General features: G+C 39.9%; 2 protein-coding genes and 1 long non-coding RNA gene across 7 annotated transcripts in view; 1 reads left to right on the top strand and 2 right to left on the bottom strand.

Moving 5' to 3' along the window:
* Window positions 1-23,832, bottom strand: part of esyt2a (extended synaptotagmin-like protein 2a) — a 243,679-nt gene that overhangs the window by 70,190 nt on the left and 149,657 nt on the right. The gene's annotated exons all lie outside the window — the stretch shown is intronic.
* Window positions 1-23,832, bottom strand: part of LOC146497234 (receptor-type tyrosine-protein phosphatase N2-like) — a 236,970-nt gene that overhangs the window by 133,265 nt on the left and 79,873 nt on the right. For all 5 annotated transcript variants that reach the window (XM_085139282.1, XM_085139280.1, XM_085139281.1 and 2 more), the window contains exon 11: window positions 17,030-17,109. In XM_085139282.1, the coding sequence (XP_084995408.1) occupies window positions 17,030-17,109 (80 nt within the window). The remainder of the gene's footprint in view (window positions 1-17,029; window positions 17,110-23,832) is intronic.
* Window positions 2,460-3,058, top strand: LOC146497238 (uncharacterized). Its single transcript, XR_014870479.1, has 2 exons — window positions 2,460-2,616; window positions 2,684-3,058. It is a non-coding gene; the product is annotated as an uncharacterized LOC146497238 (long non-coding RNA).

Genomic DNA, 23,832 nt, shown 5'->3' with positions numbered 1-23,832 from the left:
AATAGTAGTTTTTACTTGGATGTTAAAAACATGAAAGCCTAAGACCCCCTTTGTCTCAATAGACCGACACTCTTATCGATCTTATCAATTAAATGCCTAAAGTCACTCCGGATGGAAGTTCTCTGTTCTCTGCAGAAACTAGTCTTTGATCATATGACCACACACCCCAACACTCTAACGTCTCCACGGCACACGCTCAGCTGGAAAAATCTTGTCAGCAGCTGCAGTTTGAAGCCCCCTTGAATGCAAATTGAAAATTAAGGTGCACTTCCTTAATCTGCTGTTCTAATCCAGCTCCGAAAAGGAGGTAAAAAGAAAGAAAATAGAAAGGAAAAATCCACAGGAAGGGCCACATTAATTATACACAAAAAGAAAAACTACAAAAGAGGGCCTGGTCTTTGAAGATACTGAGCACTAAATGTCACCCGCAGTCTTTGAAGCTCTCAACTGCCTTTGTCTCTCATTTCTCCTCTACATGAAACACGACGTGCGGAGAGACACTGCCAGCAACAGGAAGGGACACTTCAACTTGGGGGTGCACACCCTTTAACAAGAGAGATAAGAAATTATAAAAAATACACAGTATACTCCCCTATCATGAAATAACTTCTTAATCGGTGACCTGAAATTCAAATATAAAGTCTGCACAATCAGATGCTGACTAAATTCAAATAGATTCCAATTTATTTGTTTACATTTTTTGCTTTAATTTATTATTAAATTACGAGAATTTATCTGTCTCAAACTGCAGCAGGAATAAATTGATAACTCAAATAAATCAAATCCTGCTTATAGAGGACTAATGTTATCTGAGGACGTCCAGAGATTTTAATATTTACAGGCATTACTGAAGATTTTAATCCTATTAAATCTGCTCTTTTTGTTACTGTCAAAATGTTTTGTTCACTTCAGTGAGGTGAATATGGAGGTGACTGAAAATCTATTTTTGTTGTTTTCCTCTTTCTATAAAAATATGCATATAGCAGAAGAGAATTGTGTATGTAGAGTTACTGCACAGCGGTTTCAGAGTTGACCCACTGTGGGTCAATACACGTTCCCCGATACACACAGAAAAATGCAGCAGTGGTTTAATTCGTACTGCCTCGTGGTGGAATGCCTCGCCCGTCAGGCAAGTTGCAATTTACATCAGTGTGTTTCCATGTTTATGCCGTTTTTACTCTCGAAGGACAGATCTCAACAATCAGCACAATTTTAATATATGCTGACCTGCACTGCCCATCAAGAGTTTGGACACACCCTCTCATTTAATGGTTTTTCTTTACATTGATTCTCACTGAGGGCATCAAAACTATGAATGAACAGATACTGAATTAAATAAAACATGTTTTCTATTTTTGACTCTTCCAAATAGCCACACTTTCCTTTGATTACTGCTTTGCTCATTGTCTCGATAAGCTTCGTGAGGTCGTCACCTGAAATGGTCATGAGTCTTGAAGGAGTTCCCAGAGATGCTGAGCACTTGCTGGCCCATTTGCCTTCACTCTGCGGTCCATCTCATCCTAAACCATTTCGGTTGGGTTTAGGTCAGGTGACTGTGATGGCCAGGCCATCTGGCGCAGCACTCCATCACTCTCCTTCTTGGTCAAATAGCTGTTACACAGTATGGAGGTGTGTTTGGGGTCACTGTCCTGTTGAAAAATAAATGATGATCCAACTAAATGCAAACCGGATGGGAAGGCATGCCACTGAAGGATGCTGTGGTAGCCATGCTGGTTCAGTGTGTCTTCAATTTTGAATAGATCCCCAACAGTGTCGCCACCAAAGCACCCCCACACCTTCACACCTCCTCCTCCATGCAAGTAGAGACCATCCGTTTACCTTTTCTGTGAAGACATGGCAGGTGGAACCAAGGATCTGAAATTTGGACTCATCAGACCAAAGCAGAGATTTTCACTGGTCTAGACAAGAAAAAAATACATATTCAATCCATTTCTTGGTTTCTTGGCCCAAACAAACCTCTTCTGCTCGTTGCTTCTCCTCAGTAGTGGTTTCTTTGACCATAAAGGCCTGATTTACACAGTCTCTTCTGAACAGTTGATGTAGAGGAGTGTCTGCTACTGGATCTCTGTGTGGTGACTCGGATGAATTTATCCTCAGCAGCAGAGGTGACTCTTGGTCCTTCTTTCGTGGGGCGGTCCTTATGTGAGTTTCTTTGTAGCATTTGATGGTTTTTGTGACTGCACTTGGAGACACATTCAGAGTTTTAAAATTTTTCAGTCTGAGTGACCTTCAGTTTGTAAAGTAATGATGGACGGTCGTTTCTCTTTACTTAGCTGATTGGTTCTTGCCATAATATGAATTCTAACAGATGTCAAATGGGGCTGTCAGCTGTGTACGAGCCTGACTTCTGCCCAACACAACTGATGGTCCCAACCTCATTAACAAGGCAAGAAATTCCACAAATGAACCCTGACAAGGCCCATCTGTGACGTGTGTCATGGTCCGGGTGAGTGCTGGAGTTTCCTGCGTGCCAGTAAATCCATCACTGGGAAGAGTCATCACACCCCTCGTTTGTGGCACCTGTGTGTAATTTGCTGGGAGGCTCTTAAGACCAGCGTTCTCAAACATTCCTCGCCGGAACGTCAGCTGACCCACGTTAGTGAGAGCCATAGCTCGGTAAACCCTGTTTTATCTCGCTAACCTTGTCTACTTACCTCTGCAGCTTCACAGTGGATTGGATCTTGCTGCCTGTAACCACTCAACTCCCCGTCGCTGGCCTGCTACTATTCTCGGCACTATTCACCTGCCTGCCTCCCTGCCCTACACTTCACAGTGAGTGTACACGAACTGGTTCAGCCTCACTCGGACCACTAATCCCCTCCTAGCCTCGCCATCAACCCAGACAAGTAAGACTATGTATTTTGTTGCCACCACTTCTTGGACTGCTGCGTGGGGCACACATTGACTCTACACTCCTTTCATTACAGTGACTCAGAGAAACCCTGCGACCCTGTACCTTGTATGCCTGCTCCGGAAAATCCCAAATAACGTGCCCAGCCCGATAAAGAGACTATTTCCTTTTGGCTTTGCTGCTGCACACGCAGTGTGATTCTTGTTTATTTGATTAAACAATTATTTTGGAGATGGTCTAGCCAAGACTTGTTTACTTTCTCAGCATTCCTGGTAAAAGCTTATCTGCTAGCCCTTGCTAATCACAGTGTGTTTGTAGCTATAGATTCTTAATACCATAATCAGAAACTTTATGTTAGTAGGTAGCCAATGTTCAGAGGTTTATGTTTTCCCTCTCACCCTTAGTTCACGATTAACATTTTTGTTTCTTTTGCCTCCTCCATGGTCTGCCATTTTTGAGTGCCAAATAAATTGTTCGTTTGCACTGTACCTCCGAGCCTCCGTTTGGTGTCTGCATTTGAGTCCACTTACCTGTGTCTGGCCGCCCGGTCGTGACAACGTGAAAACCATTTCAGGTGACTACCTCATGAAGCTCATTGAGCGAAAACATAAGTATGGCTACTTTGAAGAATATAGAATTTAAGACATATTTAGAGTTATTTATCATTGTTTCCTTTGCTATATAATTGCATATATATTCAGTATGTACTATAATGTAGAAAGTAGTAAAAATAAAGAATAACCATTAAATGAGAAGGTGTGCTCAATCTTTTGGTAGTGTAAATTAAAAAGAGTCAATGTTAATAATGATAAATACGCCCTAGTAACAGTGACCAGTCTGCACCAAATTTACCTCAAGTCGAGGGGAACATCATTTCAAGAAATTACTTTAAGGTGTTTAAGAGAAATTGTGTTCACAAAAATGTGAAGCCTGTGCAGAGAACCGGAGAGCAAAACGCCTGCAGCAATAGCTGTCACCAGCCCAGAGCCCATTAATGCTAAAAGTGAGCCAGAGAAACTCATGAGGACTGGTACAAGTTCAGGACTGCCAGTGTGGTACACTGACCTGGTGTTTTATTTTTTAATGAACAACTATTGGAGTCTGCTGGTACTAAGGAAAACTTAGGATGTCGATATTTTTAATATATAAAATTGTGTTCTAAGAGTGATTATAAATCCTTTTATATTTAAGGACAATATTAAAGCCAAGCTTTGTTCTTTAGAAGTTGCCTAAAACTAGCATGAATTTAGATAATACATAATCTAGAACAAGTGAGAACAAATAATAAGAACAAAAGAACTACTAACACAATTATTTAAACATTAAATAGTTACATTTATTTCATATACAGAGAGCTTGAGACCATTTCTGATGAGGCTTCAGTAAACAGATCAACTGAAGGGCCAGACGCATCTCTCAGGTCCAGTGTCAGGTCTTAGATGGATTCTTTTGCTGTTTCTTAAGGACATCACTTTTAGATACTCTTCACCTGTTGAAGATACTGTTTAGGTCTACAACTTCTTCTTTTGTCCTCCATTTGTTAGTTTCCTCAGATTTTCTAAGCAGACGGACCAACCCGAGACATGCCACATTTTCAAATAACAGTACAACACTACATTTTTAACCCTGCTGGTATGGGAAAAAAAAAAGTCTGTTAATCTGTGTTATCTTCGGCATGTGTCCGCTAAAGAAATTGGCACAAATTATTTGTTTCTGTCACAGGCAGCTAGTAAAAAAGTGTCTCCACAACACTAGTTTATCCCTCAAGTTAGGTGAAATTTTTATGTTTGATAGAGTCACAGATTAGAATTTAACCCTTTAAAGCCTGTCGGAGTGGGCATGCTCCGTTTTGCGTAACTATTTTTAAATCCCGGTAGCACTGCAACCACATAAGCTAGCGCAATAATTTTTTTTTGCATATGAAACCAGAAAAGTTGTACTTACATCTTATGCCATTAGCTTGTTCTAGGTCACAGTTTCCTTCCACATATAGCTTTGCAAAAACTGCATAAAAAGCACTTGCAGCAACAAAAACACAATATTCCAGAAACACACTTTGCCGATCCGATCAGCTGTTCGTAACACTTCCTACTTGGAATAGACGTCAGCGCGAACTATCGCATGACCGCCATTACCTGCCCGAAACCGGAAGTGACATAATTTTCGCAGAAAATGTTGTTTTTTTTACATTCGGGGACTTATAAGCCTATACCGTTTTGTTTTTTAAAGTCATGTTCGACTTCATGCTTCTCTGTTTAGTTTCTGAGAGGCTTAGGACTCATATATTGCTCTGCTGGAAATAGTTTATTTTGATGCACATGCTGTTTTTTTGCAAATTTGCAAAAAGCTTAAGACTTTTGCACAGTACTGTAACAAATCAATGATCATTACTGCAAGCATGCATATGGATATGTTTATGTAAATCAGTGGATTAATACAGATTTGATGTACCAGTGAGTATTTTCCTATTGGACCTTCCAAAAAACCTAAAAAATATCAATATTTCAGTCAGTGCATCCATGACAAAGAAAGAACATTGTTGTGTTTCTAATAGTTTATGGATAACAACAAACATGGTAAAAGTAATATTAGACGCTGCATATTCACACAATACTATCTTCTGAAGACGATCACTGCATTGTTATTGTTGGTCTGTTCGATAGGATTTGTTGTATTGTATATTCTTAATAAAATGAAAATATGAAGACAGTCTATTTTTCTTTAAACAGTGAAAAACATCTCATGAGAAAGCTTTCCTTCTATGGGATAAATAGGACACTGAGCATTACACGGTATGAGCTTAGTCCCAGAGGGATCAAGTAAAATAAAGAGAAGTGTGTAGACAACAACAGTCAATCAGAAACAAGGACACCGCATTCCTGTTTCAGGTGGGGATCAAGTCAGCCTCACACAAATCCCTCAGGGTTTCTGTTTGGCACTGATTTTCTCTCTTCATGAAGTTTTCCATGTACATCTTAAAACCTGCGAGAATCCTATCTGGATACACTTCAGGTCATCTTCATATACCTTCACACGATGAACACCCAGCCTCAGAGCATTGGTTCAGTCCTATTTACACCAAAGCAGTCGCCCAAAATCTCACTAAAACCAAAACATCTTTTTTAAACCTGCAAACTTTAAAAATAGAAAATAAGTAAACTCCAATGACACAGCACAGGCCCTGACTTGCTCACCTCTACTAGAGAAGGTAAATTTCCAATCACAGGATCCAGGGTTCTACGACTGCATTCCTATCCCCAACCGGATGCAGCAGATGGCTGCCCCTCCCTGTGCCTGGTTCTGTGTGAGGTTTCTTCCTGACAAAAGGGAGTTTTTCCTTCCCACTGACACCAAGTCGTTGCTGATAGGGGATCTGATTGTTAAGGTTTTCTGTCAAATACTGTAGGGTCTTTATCTTAAAACAAACTGCGTTAAGATAATTGTTGTTGTGAACACTTTGTATCAAACTACCTGTCACCACAACTCGAAAACCAAAAAAAAAAACCCACAATGGCAGGACAAACAACTAAATCAAGGTGGTTTACTTCCTTAAAAAACCCACGTTCCTTACAATATACGGCACACTGATCACAGAGTATTAAAAACATAAAAAAAATCCTAAACAAAAATGATAAAATCTACATAATCTTAGCAAGAAGTAAACAACTCAGCAGGTGTTGATGTACAGTATGTCATTCTGCATTAGCACCTATTATTTTAAGCTCCAGTTCAAAAGGACCACCACGGAGCACCTAGAGCAAAAGTATGTCTAGCTAAATAAGGCTTTGATACAAAATAAGAAAAAAAATGATAGCTAAAAATGATTCAATATGCAATATTTAAAAATACATTCTTAAGATCTATTTATTTAAAGGCAATCTGTAGTCGGTATTTGGTGGATTGACCTTTTGAAAGATTTTTTTTTTTTTTAAATTCCAGTGACTTTCTCCCAGCAGCTCACAGGGTAGAGCTGCAGAGATTAAATACTTCTAATGTTTTTATATTGACAACAGAGCGTCAGGATATGTGCAAAAGTAAAATTATTTTAATTTACAGCGTGGAAAAGATGTGCAAACTAAAGTGAACCACTGACACATTTTGCTAACTATCAGCACTTTCCCTGCTTAGCTCTTAAAATATTGATCCAATTCTCTCTCTTCAAAGCACTGATTGTGATTCCAAATTCATCTCTAACCAGTCCTTAACAGGCATATCCATCCTCGTTCTACTTTCCAGTGCAGACAGAACCCTGCAGAGCCAAATCTTTATTCTCTACTCTACAACCAGTTTCTCCTTATCCACCCTCTCCCTTTGTAGGTGAAAGAAATTATGGGAAAAAAGGAGACAGAAGAGAGGCAGACTAAAAAGAACAAGACAGAGAGAGAAACTAAGGGGTGGGGGGTGGGAGTTCGGGTACTTGAGTGCAGTTGTAATCAAGGCCTGTGCACTCAAGAGGGGCCAATCAATCCAACCGTCTGCCTCTACATCTCATCAGGCATCTTGAAGACGGCTAAAAATGAGTTGCTTGGTCCAGGCGGCCTCCTTGGGCCGCTGAGAGAGAGCGAGAGAGAGAGAGAGCTTCAGTAAGGAGTCCATAATAACTGCAGCAGAGAAAGGTCCTAAAAGTCTGAGCTGCAGTTAGAGTGCAAAGGAAAATGACTGACCCCCTGCTGATAGCAGTGTTTACTGCCACAGAATTTTTAGACAGCATAGTTTACTTTAAGGAAAATAGGTAAAATGCAGTCTGGGGAAAAAAGGAAGTCGTGGAATAATGAGAAGATTTGGAAAGATTAATTATGTGGTCAGTAAAATGGCATACACATGTTGTGTTTGACTGATTATTCCATTCATGTTCAGTTTCCTACAGTATGTCAAACCAAGTAGATTTGAATATTTTCATAATTTCCAATTTACTGTGTGTTTTTTTACATATGACCTCTGTACAGCTGTTTTTATACATTATAATAAGAATGAAAATGTCTTCTTGCTTTGTGTTTCCCAGAATGCCCCTATCATGTTTACCCTGGGGCAGAACATTCAAGCTACTGTCCTCTGACTTCAGTTGGGATGACACGTCCAGTGTGCCTGCAACGACTCAAGGATCGGCGACTTTCGCCTAACGAATAAAAGATCACTGGTTCAATACCGAGAGGAGACAAAAAGCCATTTTGAGTTGTGTTAAGAAGAGGATCTATGTAAAGACTCTGTCGAACATGCAGAACATGCTGTTGTGACCTCTTGTAAATAAAGCACTGGAAAGTAGTTTTGACGACATACAGGAGGACTGCTCAATAATCTTGAGTATTAGAACCACACTAGCAGTACAATAGCAAAAATAGTATATGCTGTATGCCTGCATCTTCCACAGATGCAAATGAAATCATTTTAACGTTTCATTTTTTCACAGTTTGAACCACTGGTAAGGATATGTCAGCTATTAGCATAAAAATGATAGGAAAAAAAGCGATAAGAACTTAGAACAAAGCGACTGTCGCTGTCGACACGAAGAGAAAATCCCACTCTTCACTCTAACATTTCAAAAACCTGTAATTTTGCAAAATTGCAGGTACACGTTGTACATTATGGCAGAAAGGAACTTTAAACTAAGACAAAAAACCAGTAGGATGAAGAAGTGATAATTAGGAGCAGTCATCAGACAGACACAGTCATTAAATCTGAGGATATTAAGAAAATTCTATCAGATGATTTCACTCCCATCCATTCAGGTTTTAAAAAAAATGTATATTAAATTATTCAATCCTAGTGCTAACAAGTTTTTGGAAAGGTTCACCCTTGTCCTTCCGCTCAACTGGGATTACAGAGTTACTGGGCTATAAATTACAGGCTTTGCAGTAGCATTTAAATTAGGTAATAAATAAAATATGAACCCAAGAAGCACGCTGATACTGTCCTGTCATTTTGGATGTAAAAGATAAGGGCTGTAATAGCCTTTTCACCTCTGAAGAAAAAAAAAAAGGTGCATATTTGATGAGTGTGTAGGTGGACTCTATATCTGCATCTGTTTCTGGTCTCAGACCTGTCACTGGTTTCCTGAAAAGCAGGGACACGAATGGCACAAATAACAAATTATCGTTCGAAAGTGTGAGAGCTGCAGCAGAGTTTAACACTCCCACATATCACGTACAAAAATGCCTCAGCACAGCCAACAGAAGCCCTCTCCTTCCACCACAGCTCTGTAGCTGAAGGGATGATGTAAAAGTGATGCAAGCACGAAGCCAGCTTCACTACAAGGTGGCCATCTGGGAGAGGTCTGCCAACCCCGCAGTCAACGTCAGGAGCCGAGGCCAACTCGCAGAGATCCTGCCAGCTGCGGGAGTGGGAGAGAAGGGTTGGAGGTGCCAGCAGGCCAGTGCCAGCACTGGGGAAATCAGGCCGGCTGCTTGGCTGAGTAGCTGGCAGGGTGGCTGCACGGTTGGCTCGGGGATCACGTTGCACCACTGTGCAAACTAGAGCTCGGCAAAACACCTGTGTCCTCCCTCCCCTCCTCTCTGCTCGACGGTAGGACTCACAGATGATTGCAAAGCTCCAGAGGACAGTGTACAGCTCTCTGCTCCCTCTGAAGTCGAACCAAAATAACCACAGGTGACTCGGGAACGGCAGGGGAGTGTGCGAGCTTTTTAAAGCGCGGATGAGGCATCTTGCAATTTCACAGAACGCCTACAGCTCTGTTGTGATGACAGGCGACGAGGCAAAATGCATGGCGCGGTATCACAGAAAATTGCATCACTAAACACCAGCACACACCTCACATTTTCCCCTTTTTTGATTCCCCCTCCTCTTTGCCAACAGGTGAGAGAAACTTCCACAATCGATTAGCCTTCGGCTTGTGATGAAAACTGATTAGCAGGTGAACTGCAATGAGGTTAACGGAAATAGATTTGCCTACTTCTGCAGGGCACAGAGAGACTGCTGGACAGATCCCAGTGCCCGAGCTGTTTCCAATGCAATCACGTTGCCAATCAATGGGAACAATTAAAGAAGTTCCACACAGTGATGGCGATGACATAAAATCAGTCACTACTGTTAACAATGACAATGCATATGTCAATTCTGACTGTAAAACTTCCTCTCTGCAATCATGCATCATGTCAGAAACGAGCAGGTCATATCAGAGCAGTGAGAACAGATTGATTTACCACAATATTATAATCAGGACTGCAATTCATTGATTTACACAAAATCCACATAAGGGGGTTCGAATCAACAAAGAAAAAAGCAAACTTTGAAGCCACGTCTTTTTAACAATCAATTTAAATACAAGACAAGTGGTCTACCTTGAGAGACAGTTGATGCGAAGGCAGCACAACAGAGTTGACAATTTCCAGGCATGCAATTTGCAGAGGAATGGTAATGGTGATGATGATGACGACCTTTGAAAGGCAGTGTTGGAGAAGCACTCTGCAGCTCTAAGAGATAACTTTAAATTGTCCATAATCACAGGATCTGGGAGCGTATAAGCTGACAAAGTCACAGAAAGACATCTAGCAGTACAGCAACGCACAATTTGACCACATTACTTAGGCATAATTACAGATACATTTCCTCACTTTGTTATGACACACAAACACTTGCATGGAACTGGTGCTACGAGAGGGAAAAGGGAGTACTCGACTGCAGTCTGAGGTCTGAGGGCTTGCACATCAATAACAAGGCAAAGTGAGGTAGATGAAACACATTACTTTGACCTAAAGAGCTCAGTAATTACATTTGGCATTTTGACAAGTGTTTAGCTGCAGTGAAGGTCAGTCCTGTCAGCGTACGAGATCTATGCTAATCCAGTCAGACGGAAGAAAACCAGGAGACAAAAAGTCGAGAGAAGGAAAGCTCCGACGCAAACGACGCCTTTGTGAAAGTAACATAAACCCTTCCTCCACCCAGTCGTCAGGATCCGTTTTGAACCTCTGTGACAGAAAGATATCAGCTGTCGGGATAAGGGTGAAGCTGCTTCCTCCTCTACAGCGGCCAGAACAATTTCCGCTTACTAAATAGCCACTTTATTATCATGGCGATACACCGTCGATTTAATTTGATAAAATATTAAATTTGCTGTACTGTTAATGTGATTAAGGCTTGATGTATAGAAAATACCCTTAACATCTGCGTCTGACTTTAATTTGGTTCTCGTGTGCTGCAATTAATACTGTTTGAAAAGGCTGGGAGAAGCAGGCAAATGTTCCAAGGTCCTGCATTATGACCAAATATCAAAGCAGTTTAAATATCCACTTCGGTGAAATGGGCCGCCATGCCTGCTACCGAGTACGCCGACTGAAAGAGCTGCACGCTGTTGTCCAGCACTTGAGAAACATTTATGGTGGAGTACAAAGTGTCCACGCTGGCACTTCTGATGTGAGTTCATCAGAACGAAACAATGATCCAGAGCAGAATCAGGAACTATCAGATCACTTTTGATGCAGCTTTGGTAGACATGCATTGCACACTCTAAAATAAAACAACAAGCTTTTACGTTCTAGCTAGAGGACATCTGACATCTGAAGAAAAGATTATTGAGCATGTTTGCAAATACAAACATTTTTGCCATCACATTTGAATGCATTGGTCAGGCTGTGAAGGGTTAATGTTGCGAAGGAACAAACAAACCAGGTTTCCTAGTGAAACTAAGCTGTTCAGTAACTAAAACTGAATTAAACTGAACGTAAAAAGAATGTAAAACAAAACGAACTTTAAAAAGTTTTAAGTAATTGGCCCAAACTTTAAGCAAGGTTCTCTATTTAACATACTTGTGTAATAAATTTCAGTTATATGTTATATATGGGAAAAAATGTGCTTTACAAGAAATAATAATTATTTCACATGATGATCAATATTTTCTCCCATTTTTAACTCATAGTGACCTCTGTCAGGAAATTATTTACATGTCAACACACAAACCATCCTTCTGAGATAAAAGCAAAACTCTGAGCAGCCACCTATTGTCTGCAGCTAACAAAGCAGGCTTCCTTTCACTCAAAAAAAGGGGGAAAGTGATGGGAGGAAGGCAGAAGAGTCTAAACCTGACCACTATCAACAGAAGCTGTCCTAACAGTGAACAATCCCTGAGACTGCAAAGCTTTTCGGCATGTGTGAGTAACTATCTTCACACCAACAGGCATTATTAGCATGCAGGCAAAAACTACTGCTGGCAGAATAAAAAAAGAGAGTAGAAGTCAAGCGAACAGACGGTGAAGGATCAGGCTATCTCAGCTGCTCTCCTTCTGCTTTAAGTGCTAATTGAGCTGCCCGCTGTCCTGACCCTGACCCCCGGCCTATTCACAGGGTCCCGTTCTCACGACCGTGACGCACCGCTGCAAGTAGCCCCTGGGTCCTCCCGCCCACCCTGGGCCGGACAATGAGGGTCACCACCTCGCTGCCCACCATCTTGACATCCACCCCCACGTTTGACAATGGCCTCCGGTGGCCTCGGAGTCTTTCACAATGGATGGGCGCCCATGACAGAAGTGGTAACGTGGCTTCTTAAAATGCAACAACAGGTCTGGATAGCCTGACTGCACTAATCGGACCTTTTGGCAACCAGGGGCCGAGGTCAGAACCAATCCAGTGTAAGAAAAACAGGATCCAAGAAATTAGCTTTAAAAGATTTTTACATAATACAATTTAAGTTAAGTATGTTTTTTTCCCCCAATTACATCTACTTGAAAGCTCAACGCTAGATTCAAAATATTTTACAATTTTTTTTTACATTTTATAGGCTTATATAGTCACTTGTAACACCTACTAATATCATCTCTTTTATGTATGTGTATTTATGTGTCAGGGGAACCATGTAGTATAATCTAATGATTTGGCCAGTGGGGCAAAAGCTAATTTTGGGGGATTTCCAGCAACCGTAGTAGCCAAATTTTGTCACTTGTCACAAAAAAAAATTAGAAGGTAACTCATTAAACGTCAGGCAAATGTCCAGTGGGTGTTAGTAAATGTTCTGTGAGTGGATTCTTTACCTGTGTGCAGAATAAATGCTGCTCAAGTGTGAACGGTTAATAAGCAGACTCACTACGGCAACCAAAAGTCCTGATGGACATGTCGACATGTCCATCTACTTACAGAGGCTAATGCATCACAAAACAGCAATCATATTACGATAATGCTTAAAAGAAAATTGCAGAATTTTGGTGCAGTGTTCTTTTTGTAAATATAAACTCTTACAACCCCAATAACACACCTTATTCTTATGCCATCTTCATATTTATGCTGTTTTCTTCAGTAAATGAATAATAGAACAGACAGTAAAACTTAAAAGAAGTGGATTTACACACCTGGCTATGCCTGAGTGGTTTTATTAATGAAGTAGAAATGAGAATGGAAACTCTAAAAGGAATAAATGATTTTTTTCCCTCATGCAAAATGTTTAATTTATGTAGTTATGTAGCTGCCTATGCTTGAAAAAAACTATTTTTTAAAATGTAATCATAAAAAATGAGATTTTAAATGTTAAAATCTAAAATAATGAATGAAGTTAATGTGATTAGCTTATCAGGTTTGAGTTGATGTGGTTGATTTTTATTTGATATTCTCACATTTGATTCGATTTTTCAAACCTTTGAATATCTCCTCCGTCAGTTTTCAGCGTTCTCACGATTCAATTGTGGATATTCAAATTACCCAGAGCAGCACATGCACTCAACAGCCCGCATTAAACGATGTGAATCCTCCTTTCACCATAATTTTTGTGTTTCAAACATCTTTCTGGCAAACAAATGAGGTCTTCGCACAGATTTGATCAAATAAAACGGAACGATTTTAAACGCAGCTGCCATAAGCCTTCAACCTAAACACGAGAATTTGTGACAGAGGAGATGGAAGTCCACTCTCTCCCCTCTGCTGCTGTGTGACTATAAACGATGATAAAACGACGTCATTACAATGGCCGTGTAAAGCTTAATGTTTCAGAAAAGCACTATAAGCCACGGCTAGGGGGGATAATGTACGCTTTGGGATGGATTGATATTCTAGTTGAATATGACAAACGACACTTTAAAGATGGCCCGCCCACACTATTGCACTTTAGCTGAGAGGACGCCGTATTTCATTTCAAGCACGTTCTGTCAAATGTTTGCATTAATAACAATCGAGTCTCATCCGTGACCCCGCAGAGCCACCGGGCGCGGCGGGCGGGAAATGAGAACGCCAACAATAGCACTTAAAAACAGGAGAGAAGCCGTTGCATAATCAGCGTGTGCGTCTGTGTATGGTTGGGGTAAAAAGAAACGCAAAAGCGTGTGGCCATGCAAGGAGGTCGGTTTGCAATTATCAAGCAGGATAAGAACTAAAATAAAATACTCATTTCGGTTACTTTAACTTACTTTGGTCTGATTTCCTGCTGTGGGTGATATTTGCATGTGTGTGAACTGGACCCAAGGAATATCAGGAATGTCCCCTCTCTCGCTCTGGACTGACAGCTTAGCTAATGGCAAACATTCCTTCTTTCTTTATTCCCCACTTCATCAACACCTTCGCCTCATTACTGCGAGTCACACACTGTAGCCTGCTGAACACACACACATGCACACTCCCACACACCTTCACAACGTCTCTACCCCTGAATTGCACTGTGATAGAGAGTTCCTCTCCATGTGACAGAACAGCTTGAACCGAGTCGTTTTGAGTCACAGGATCTTGAAACAAAATCAGGTGGAACTTCCTTTGGGTGCTTTGGAAAGCAGAAGGTGGCAGACAACAAATTTCTGCTGACAACGAGCGACTTTGCACTCACAACGCCGCCCTTGTGAAAACATTTACACACCTGATTTCTGCTTGTTTTAATCTTCTCCACAATCAACAGAAATTACACCTATTATGATATTAGCAATACTTACAACTGATGATTTTGCATTTATTACCATTTTTCTAAACAGAGTTCTGTGTTAAACTGTGCAAATTAGGCAAAGATTAGACAAGCTTCCATATTCAATCCATCAATGCTATCCAACAAACCAGCCTGGTTTCACAGGGAACAAAAGTCAAGTGACTATGACCTCTCAACTTTAGAATGCATAGAAATGATTTGTAATGTGTTCACATTATGTGCAGCCACCACAAAGCAAAATTCAATTAGAGCATTTGTTGTCTTGGACACACAAATTGGCTGGTTTATACGAGTTAGCGGCACAAAAGACCAATAAAATTAGCAGTGGCGGGGGTGGAGCTGCTAAAAACAAAGAGTTGCACTCTGGAGACTGGGATACGAGTCTCCTGTTGGACCACTGAGGCAATCTTGTCAATATTTCAGTGATTATTAGAATTATTCAAACACCTGAACCATTTCGCTCGGCTTAGACACTCAAACTAGCTGATGAAGGTCAGGAAAGAACATTTTGGGGCAGACTTATCTGAGCTGAAACACAGTGGTAAAAAGAAAAAACAGCACCTTTTTTGATAGGCCGCCTACTGTGATTGTTGTGTAAAATATGTGATGGTGTTGTCACCCCCACCTGAGATGGTACTCCTTATACTGGCGACAAAGACTTCGGAGGAGAAGCTTTTACCTTTAAGCGGTGACGGCATCAAACCCATTACTCATGTGAACCCATTATGTGCCACCTCCGTTTAGTGCATGTGAAGAGTTTGTGGCAATTTTTACATTTTTCGATTAAAAATAAAACACTGGTTCCTTCAGCATCGATTAATAAATGCTTCACGAAGATAAATGTCTTTTTTTTTTTATCGTGAGCTGTTATTGACGTTTTTTTATACAGAGATCCTCTAAAACCTTTGTTTTGCTACCCGAGTCCCTCTTCCACACGGAAAAATTCACTTTATACCAGTGTTCTTATTTGAAATGTTCTTAATTCTTATGATGTTGACTCTTTAACTAAAAGTAAATAATCTCTCTCGGTGTGAGTTCCAAAAAGTAAAATGTGATGTATGGTTGTAAGTGCGTCATTTTGAACATTTTGGAGGAGGTGACTCATGCATTATTCCTCCAACTTACTTGCAATCAGTCAAATGTGTGTGAGCATGTTCAGGGAAAGCTAAATGTGAGAGAGAAAGGTACAAAAGCAGCAGATGGTAATTTTAGCAGAGGCAAGTAGGAGCAAAATTGGGCTCCCTATTGTACTTTTACTTCTTTAATGAGATGAATTTCTTGGAGAGAAAAAAAAGTTTGTGGAGAAACATACCTGTTAGGAACAGCTAGAAACTGCAAACAAGCGGCACATTAACGAGCAAGTCAAAGGAAGTTTAAGCTTTACACAGAATCAGCTTATGCATCTTCAGAATCTGAAGGCAAGAAAAAAAATAGTACTGGCTGATCTCCTGCTACGTACTGACTCATTAACTCTACTGCAGTTGTACCTTTTAGTTATTTATAGGATACTAATTGTCCATCTTATTATGTCCCATTAAACATTTAATTATGCAAACAGGGAAACCATCAGCTATCATCTGACATGTTGATAGTTTTGTATGGCAGACTGCATGTATCGCCATGGCTACTCCATAGCCTGCTACCAAGTTATAAATCATGCATAAGTCACTAGCCCTGGGCTCTTAGAACAACCTGGCATTAAACAAGTGGTGTACAGTTGGTATTTTAAGCTTTTTATCCAAAAACAGCAACATGCTGTAGCCCTTTGATGCTTTATTACAGCAACATTTAGTATAACCATGTTAATCATGCTGGCTGGTTGGCTTTAAAGTTGTCCAAAAAGCTGATTCTTCCTTGTGAGAAAACTTCTGATGTTTTTTCTTTGTGTGGCATTAATGAAATAACTCATTCTCCAAACACAACAAATATCTGGTGTCCCTGTCTTGTTTTGTTTTTTTCTAGCTTGTTTATTTAGGCACATATCCAACTCTTCAGATGGATTTCCACGATGGAGGCAAACATGGCTGCTTGAAGATTTGTAACAAAACAGAAAACCCAGCTGGCTTTCTTTCAAAATGGGCCAGCACCAAATACTTAGCCAAAGTGAACACAAAGGAATTGAATAACTTGCCACAAAGTGCCTGCGTGGATGTGGCAGAATACTCAGTAGGAAGAAAAAAAAGAATTCTTGGAGGAGTCATGAGTTTTGAAAACTGTTCATCTGGGGCCTCAGGTGCAGCAGCAAGCCAATGATAATGGGTTGTCTTTTCCTCTGTCAGTATAAAGACAACATTACTCAGCCAAGGAGAACCTACCAGCCACGTTGGCCACATCTGCGGTGCTGACGTTCTGAGCGTTGGGACTCACTTTGAAGGTCACAGCCGGGCCCACCACCCTGTGAAAGACACACATACACACATTTAGAAGCTTTACAAAAGGCATCTTCTGAATCTATTTCCCTTGGCGGCTAGGTGTTGTTTTTCAGACACCCGCAGATAAGAAGTTTTGCTCATTAAAGCTCAGCCATACATGCACTTGAGAGAGAAAAAAAAATGCTTCAACCTGTGGCGATCCTTTAGGCTGCTGCAATCCCCATCACCACAGCGAGATAACCTCTTGAATCTCAATGTAATGCGCCCACCGGCATTTAAGCACGCAAGGAAATGAAGAAAGGAGAATCAGGATACTCTGATACGTGATTCTCAGAAGAGCAAACACATTTCCAGCTGCCTGGTTTATAATACATTTACATTTTGATTCAATATATGGTGACTGTGATGCACTTTGCCATGATAGATGTAAATTTAGGGGGACAGGAACTAAGAGGTAAAAACAAAGGCAAGAATATGAGCAGAAAAAGAAGCAAAAGACATATGTAGTCCTTTTTAGGGTGCTTTGGAAAGAGCTTTTTTTACCCTGTTCATCCAACATTTATTCCAATAAAGCAGCTTGAATTGAAAAACTGAGGGAGAGACGCAGAGAAGCTGGGTGGTCAGAGGCAAAGCGGAGTCTCCCAATGTGATTAACCTTTTGTTTTTCCTGCTGTAATTCAGACTAAAGGCCCAGCAGGAAGATATATTACGAAGTCCCCCACCAGGATGTATTGTGCGCCGCTAAAGGAAGTAACTGCTGCTGTAACAACACTGTTATAAAATATGGTGACATCATTAATGGAGCAGGTCCTATCCTAATGCTGCCGGAAAAAAAAAAGTGTTCAAAGTGGTTTCACATTGATGGATTTAAATTGTTTTCATTGGTGCTTTTGAGTGCATTTTGCAGACTGTGGGGTCGGCCTCTTCTATTATAATAATTAAACTAAAAGGATCAGCAAAATAATTAAGAGAAATGTGCAAAATAAAAGCAGATTCACCTTTTGTACAGGAGCCCACCGCATATAATGTGTCTTGACTCTGTACTCCTTTGTGCTTTGCACTTCTGTACAAAATGCACTGCATGCATAGACCTATTGAACCAATGTTCACATGCATTTACAAGCGAAATCAAGGTAAAAATATAAGATTTGTCTCCAAGAGAGTACATTCTAACACAATCCATCAGTACAGCAAAGCTTTGTAATCGCACTAATTTAGCCACAGTCTCTACACTCTATAAACCTCAAAGTGTTTACTTTTCAAACCTTTGTAAAAGTTGGATGACCAGCCTTCATTTAACATTATCATGAAGTATTTAAAACTGTTATTGTGGTATTTTAATTGGGTTTCTTGAGCCCAGAGGCCAGAATATCAAAGGAAAACATGAAAAGCCCAGACTCATATTCACATGTAGTTTTACATGCAACAGAAATTCTACATTATTTTAACATATAAGCTGCAACGACAACTAATTAGATGAAGTCGAATTAGTAATCCACACATGTGAAAGAAGTGTTCAATAAAAGATGTAAATTTACCTTTACTTTTCCACAACACGCTGCCGTGTTTTCACCACGTTACACATATTTGTACTTTCATGTTAACTTAGCAGCCAAAGACACAAAATATTACAAAACGAGTCGGTCTGTCCTAGGAACACCACACAACACAGCAGCTCATTTTTCTGACCATTATTTCTCCTCCGAGGTACGAGGCCGATATATTTGTCACATCTATGAAGTGATTCATCAGCCGGCGCAGGCACACTCTCCGTGTGTGATGAAGAGGTAAAATCGCTCATGTTGAGTTGATCACATATCCATCTGTCGGCCTCTGCTACCCAGGGCAGCGCCAGCACAAAGACACCACATCGACTTTGAACCTTGTAAATAACCTTGTCACTCACCGGGCAAAAGAAGCGCACAGGAGGTGATTTTACATCTTCTATTGCTTCAATTTATCATTTTTCAAAAAAAACCAACATGTATTAACGCAGCTTTTGAGACATTGTTTCTGATGATCGCAACGCTAAAAGCTTTTGGCCTTACACCTCGTCTCTCAATCTGTAGAGCAACACACTTTAATATAAACTTGAATCTAACAAGCATCCAGCAGCAGCATCATGATAACTAATTGCAAAGGCGGAGGGAAGGCGGTGGGGGTGGAGGCACTGCAGATATATCTGGTGTGCTAAACTGAAATCAAACACGCTCCCAGCTGAACAAAAGAGTGACAGGGACCCTGACTACATGACTGACAACTGAAGCAAACCCTGTCATACTGTAAGTGCTAAAACATCATTTTAGTCTTTGACTGAAGGAATAACAACACCTGAACGCGCCTGAAGACTGAACCTTAAGAAAATATGTACCTCACTGAGGAGAAACGTAACAAAGTGAGCCTGAAAAGCTAAAATCATAGTTTTAAGGTCGGCAAATCTTGAAATAAATCAACAGAACAGTATAAAAACAAACAGATTTAGTGATTAAGAAAAAGGCCCTAAAATACAATTTTACTGACATATTAGAAGTTAAACTATTCTGGGATACATTAGAGCAGTATAATGAGAATATCCAGAAAATGTAAAAGCTTACACAGTACTTTACACACTGAAAGACTTTAATGCTCTAGATAACATTTAAGCTATCATATCATTCAGATGAAAACAACAAACAGCACTATATATTTAAATGATGTGACCATATAAACTAGAAATAGCCAACAACAACAAGAAACTCTAAAAATAAAGTGCAATAGAAACATTTGTTGTTGTAGAAAGAAGTGCATTTCTGTTTAAAAAAATAAAACCCTTATTGTGCAGGATATGATGCTTCTCTGCAGTAGTCAGAGAAGTACACACACTTTTTAGTCAGCTGTTTAAAATCTAAGAGTTGTGAGCAGTCGCATTTGTCAGGATTCAGTTCAAAGAGGGAACCTAAATGCAGACCAGAGACTACAAAATAATAATAATAATAATAATAATAATAATAAGGGGAAGAAAAAAAAGAAAAAGAAACTAGCTAAGCACAAGAACACAGAGAACTTGAAAGGAACTGCAGCAGGTGACCTGACATAACACAGAGAGAATCAGGATTACTTTACATTATTACACAACTATGACTACAACTATTAAGGGTGAAAACCACAATGCCAGAAAACACAAAGAACTAAAATCATCCGCCGGAAAAATAGGAAGGAAAAGAAACTCAAACCTACAAATGTGTGGACCACATGCCTAAAAACTAGAGCTGGTGTTAACTTGTTGTTTTTACTGTCCATTTAGCCAGAACGCACAAGTCAAACTATATAAACAGCTGCAGTTTCACCATCAAGAGTAATGACATTAATTTAATGACTTTTTTTAAAGACAAGAGAAAAAAAAAATTGCATACAGACCATAATACACACTGAAATGTATATGCATATCGAACATGAAGGGATAACGAGTTGGATTATTATGGCACAGAAAAAGGACTGTGGAAGGACTCTGCAGGATAGAAGCTGCAGATTAAAGTTTGTATGGTGTGCGAGTTTTCTGTCAAGTGCCCAAGGCGTAAATAAGATAGAGGTATTTCATTTGAACCTTAATGTTCACAGTTGGAGGAAAAGAAAGTGTCGACTTTTGAATGCATTCACTATTATTTGAGTTATTTCACTTTGCTTGCTTTGAGGGAGACACGTCCTTTGTGATTTTGTTGATTTGTGCCAAACGCTGTGACAGTTCTTAGAAAGGTATGATATAAAATATGATACAAAACACTAAGTGTTCACACCTATGGCCTCAGTTTGTATCCAGTCTGTCATCATCATCCTCACATCCAGACAGTTCAGGCCCACTCTCTCCTCCTAGTGGCAGCTCTTAGATATGGACCTTCAGCTCAGACACAGACATTACATCACCCAGACCCTCATGTTTCAATAAAATAAATAATTTTTTTAAACCTCTAGTCTACACTCACTGATGGTTACACAAGAGCCATCATTATTCGGCAGCCAGCTAGAGTCAAAGGCTCTGAGAAGCCACCCACATCAGCACTTCCCTCCCGCTCACCGCGTTGCCCTCAACCACTACCAGGCCAACGTGGCAGCTAAAAACATTTCCAAAGCTGTTTTGCTGAAAGTGCTCACCGTCAGTATTATCTAATCAGTATTGAATTGTTCCAAATGAAATGTAAGGGTGTGAGTCACTCTCCAGGTTTGTTTTGTGTCCTGGCACAGTGTGTAGGCTCACTTTTATGATTCATACGTTGCCAGTGTTGGAAGTTTTGCTGGAGGCTCGTCGAACCGCTGCTGATCTCTGGTCTGCGGCCCCGAGAGGAAATTGTTAGAAAAGGGAAGTTTTGTTGTCTTTTCAGTGGCTGAGGTTTCACAGGTCGATGACTACTTTGTTCAGAGATACTTTTGTTGTTTTAATATACAAATCCAATTTCAAAGAAGTCAGGACACTATATACATAGATAAAAAGAGAATGCAATCATTTGCAAATCTCACAAACCTACATTTTATCCACAGCAGAACACAGGAAACACGCAAATGTTTAAGCTGAGAAAACTCTTTTTGAATTTGATTTCAGAAACTCATGTCAACTAAGTCAGGGCAGGGACATGTTTACAGCTGTGTTGCATCTGCTCATCTGGGACATGATGAGACCAGCTGCTGGACCTGTGGGAGAGCCCAGTTCTACTGGACTCTTCTCCTTCAAAGTTGTGCTGTTGTAATAGCTTCATTATGTGGTTTACCATTGTCTTGCTAAAATATGTAAGGCTTGTCGTATATATTGATCCATATATCTTTTCAAATGATCTTTCATTGATTTTGCCTTTCCAGATGTGCAAGGTGCTAATTCCATAGGCACTCATGAACCCACAATCTATCAGAGATGCAGGCCTTTGAATTGAGGGCTGATAACAAACCAGATGGTGCCTCTCCGCTTTAGTCCTGAGGATGGTGCTTTCCATGCTTTCCAAAAAGAACTATACATTTTGATTCATGTGTCCACAGAACAGTGATTTCTGAGTCTGTGCAATGAGTTCCATTAAAGAATCATCCTTGTCTTTAATGCAGTCCTACCCAACGGTCCAAAGAGTGGCATGGCTCCAATATTGATTTTTGGCTCTCTGCTTAGTGCAGATTTCACCAAGCTTCTGTGAATATTTAGATTATGTATCAGAAGATGATAAAATATTTAAAATCTTAACAATTTTATGTTGAGGAATGTTATTCTGAAAATATGTAGACATTTTTGTCAGATTACAGATACTCTGCCCTCCTTTACTTCAGAGGAACTCTGCCTCTCTCAGATGTTCTTTTTCAATCCAATTCAATTTTATTTATACAGCACCAAGTCACAACAACAGTCGCCCCATATTGTAAGGTAGACCCTACAATAATGCATACAGAGAAAACCCCAAATATCATATGACCCCCTATGAGCAGCACTTTGGCGACAGTGGGAAGGAAAAACTCCCTTTTAACAGGAAGAAACCTCCAGCAGAACCAGGCTGAGAGAGAAGGAAGACAGGATAAAATTTTATACCCAATCATACTACAGACATATTTCGAATTAACCTAATTAGTTGGAACATTTTCCTTCAGCTGTTTCCTTTGAGTACCACTTAATTTTCAAGCCTTTCCTCTGTACCAACTTTTTGAAACGTGTTGCTGCTGTCAAATTTAAATGGAGAAAATGTTTTTCATGAAATTGGAAAACATCCAGCCTTTTCTGGGATTGGGGCTGTACTAAGCTGCTGATGCTGTGTAAGGTGTCTGCAGTGTCCCTGCATGGTAAATGGATGAAGTTTGCGCAGTGGATAGAGGTTATAGGTTATTGGTGTATGAGGGGCAGATACAGGACTCTGCAAAATAAAGTTAGTTCGTGGAACTAAACATTTAACACCAGCTTCTAATAGCAAAAAAAGAACCAAAACCAAACCCACACCCCCTTTACCGACAACCAGGATAAGGATAAGCAGAAGAGAATAGATGGATGGGAAGTTTTCTACATTTTAAAAAAAAATATATATATATAGAAAACTTCCCATCCATCTAGGTATGTGCTCCTATCAAAGTACAATATAACTGACTGACATTTATTGTGTCATGTCAATTAAGATGATATATGTGAAGAGTTAAACAGAAAAATACTTTTTACTAAAACTCTGCTCTGGTCGTGACTTGTAATTCACTTTTTGTGAACCAAAGCTACTTTGTTGCACAGAAACAGTTAAGGATGTTTTGCACTTGAACAAACTTCATCTAATATAAACCAAGAAGGATCAAAAGGATTTAAAACCCAGAAGTAGTATTTTTTTTTAAATTAAGATGGCTCAATAAAGCAGCTGGACATTTTCACAGGTTATAAATTTATCACTTAAAAGTTTGTACTGCTTTAAAAAAAAATAATAATAATTTTCAAGGTTTTTTTTACTTTAAGGAAACTGACCTGATGGGTGCAGGTTCAGCTAGGCCACTGCTATATGCCATGTTTGACAGGATATATAATCTTACAGTTCCTGCTGATAATAAAGGAAAAAAAAATCCTCCCAAGGCTATACGAGTTTTCTCAGAGAACCACAGAGCCTCGCTGTGTCCTTCAAACTGATAAAAGCAAATCAGATAATCTATGAAAACCATAATAATACAGCATGTTCTCTCTACCACACTACTGTAACGAGACATTAAGGCAAATAAAAAGCTACAAGTTTATCACCTATACTGACAGCCTAAACAGATAAATATCACATCTT

The sequence above is a fragment of the Neolamprologus multifasciatus genome, chromosome 18, assembly GCF_963576455.1.
Source record: "Neolamprologus multifasciatus chromosome 18, fNeoMul1.2, whole genome shotgun sequence".
Classification (NCBI taxonomy): domain Eukaryota; kingdom Metazoa; phylum Chordata; class Actinopteri; order Cichliformes; family Cichlidae; genus Neolamprologus; species Neolamprologus multifasciatus.
This window is presented reverse-complemented; position numbering and strand designations above follow the sequence as displayed.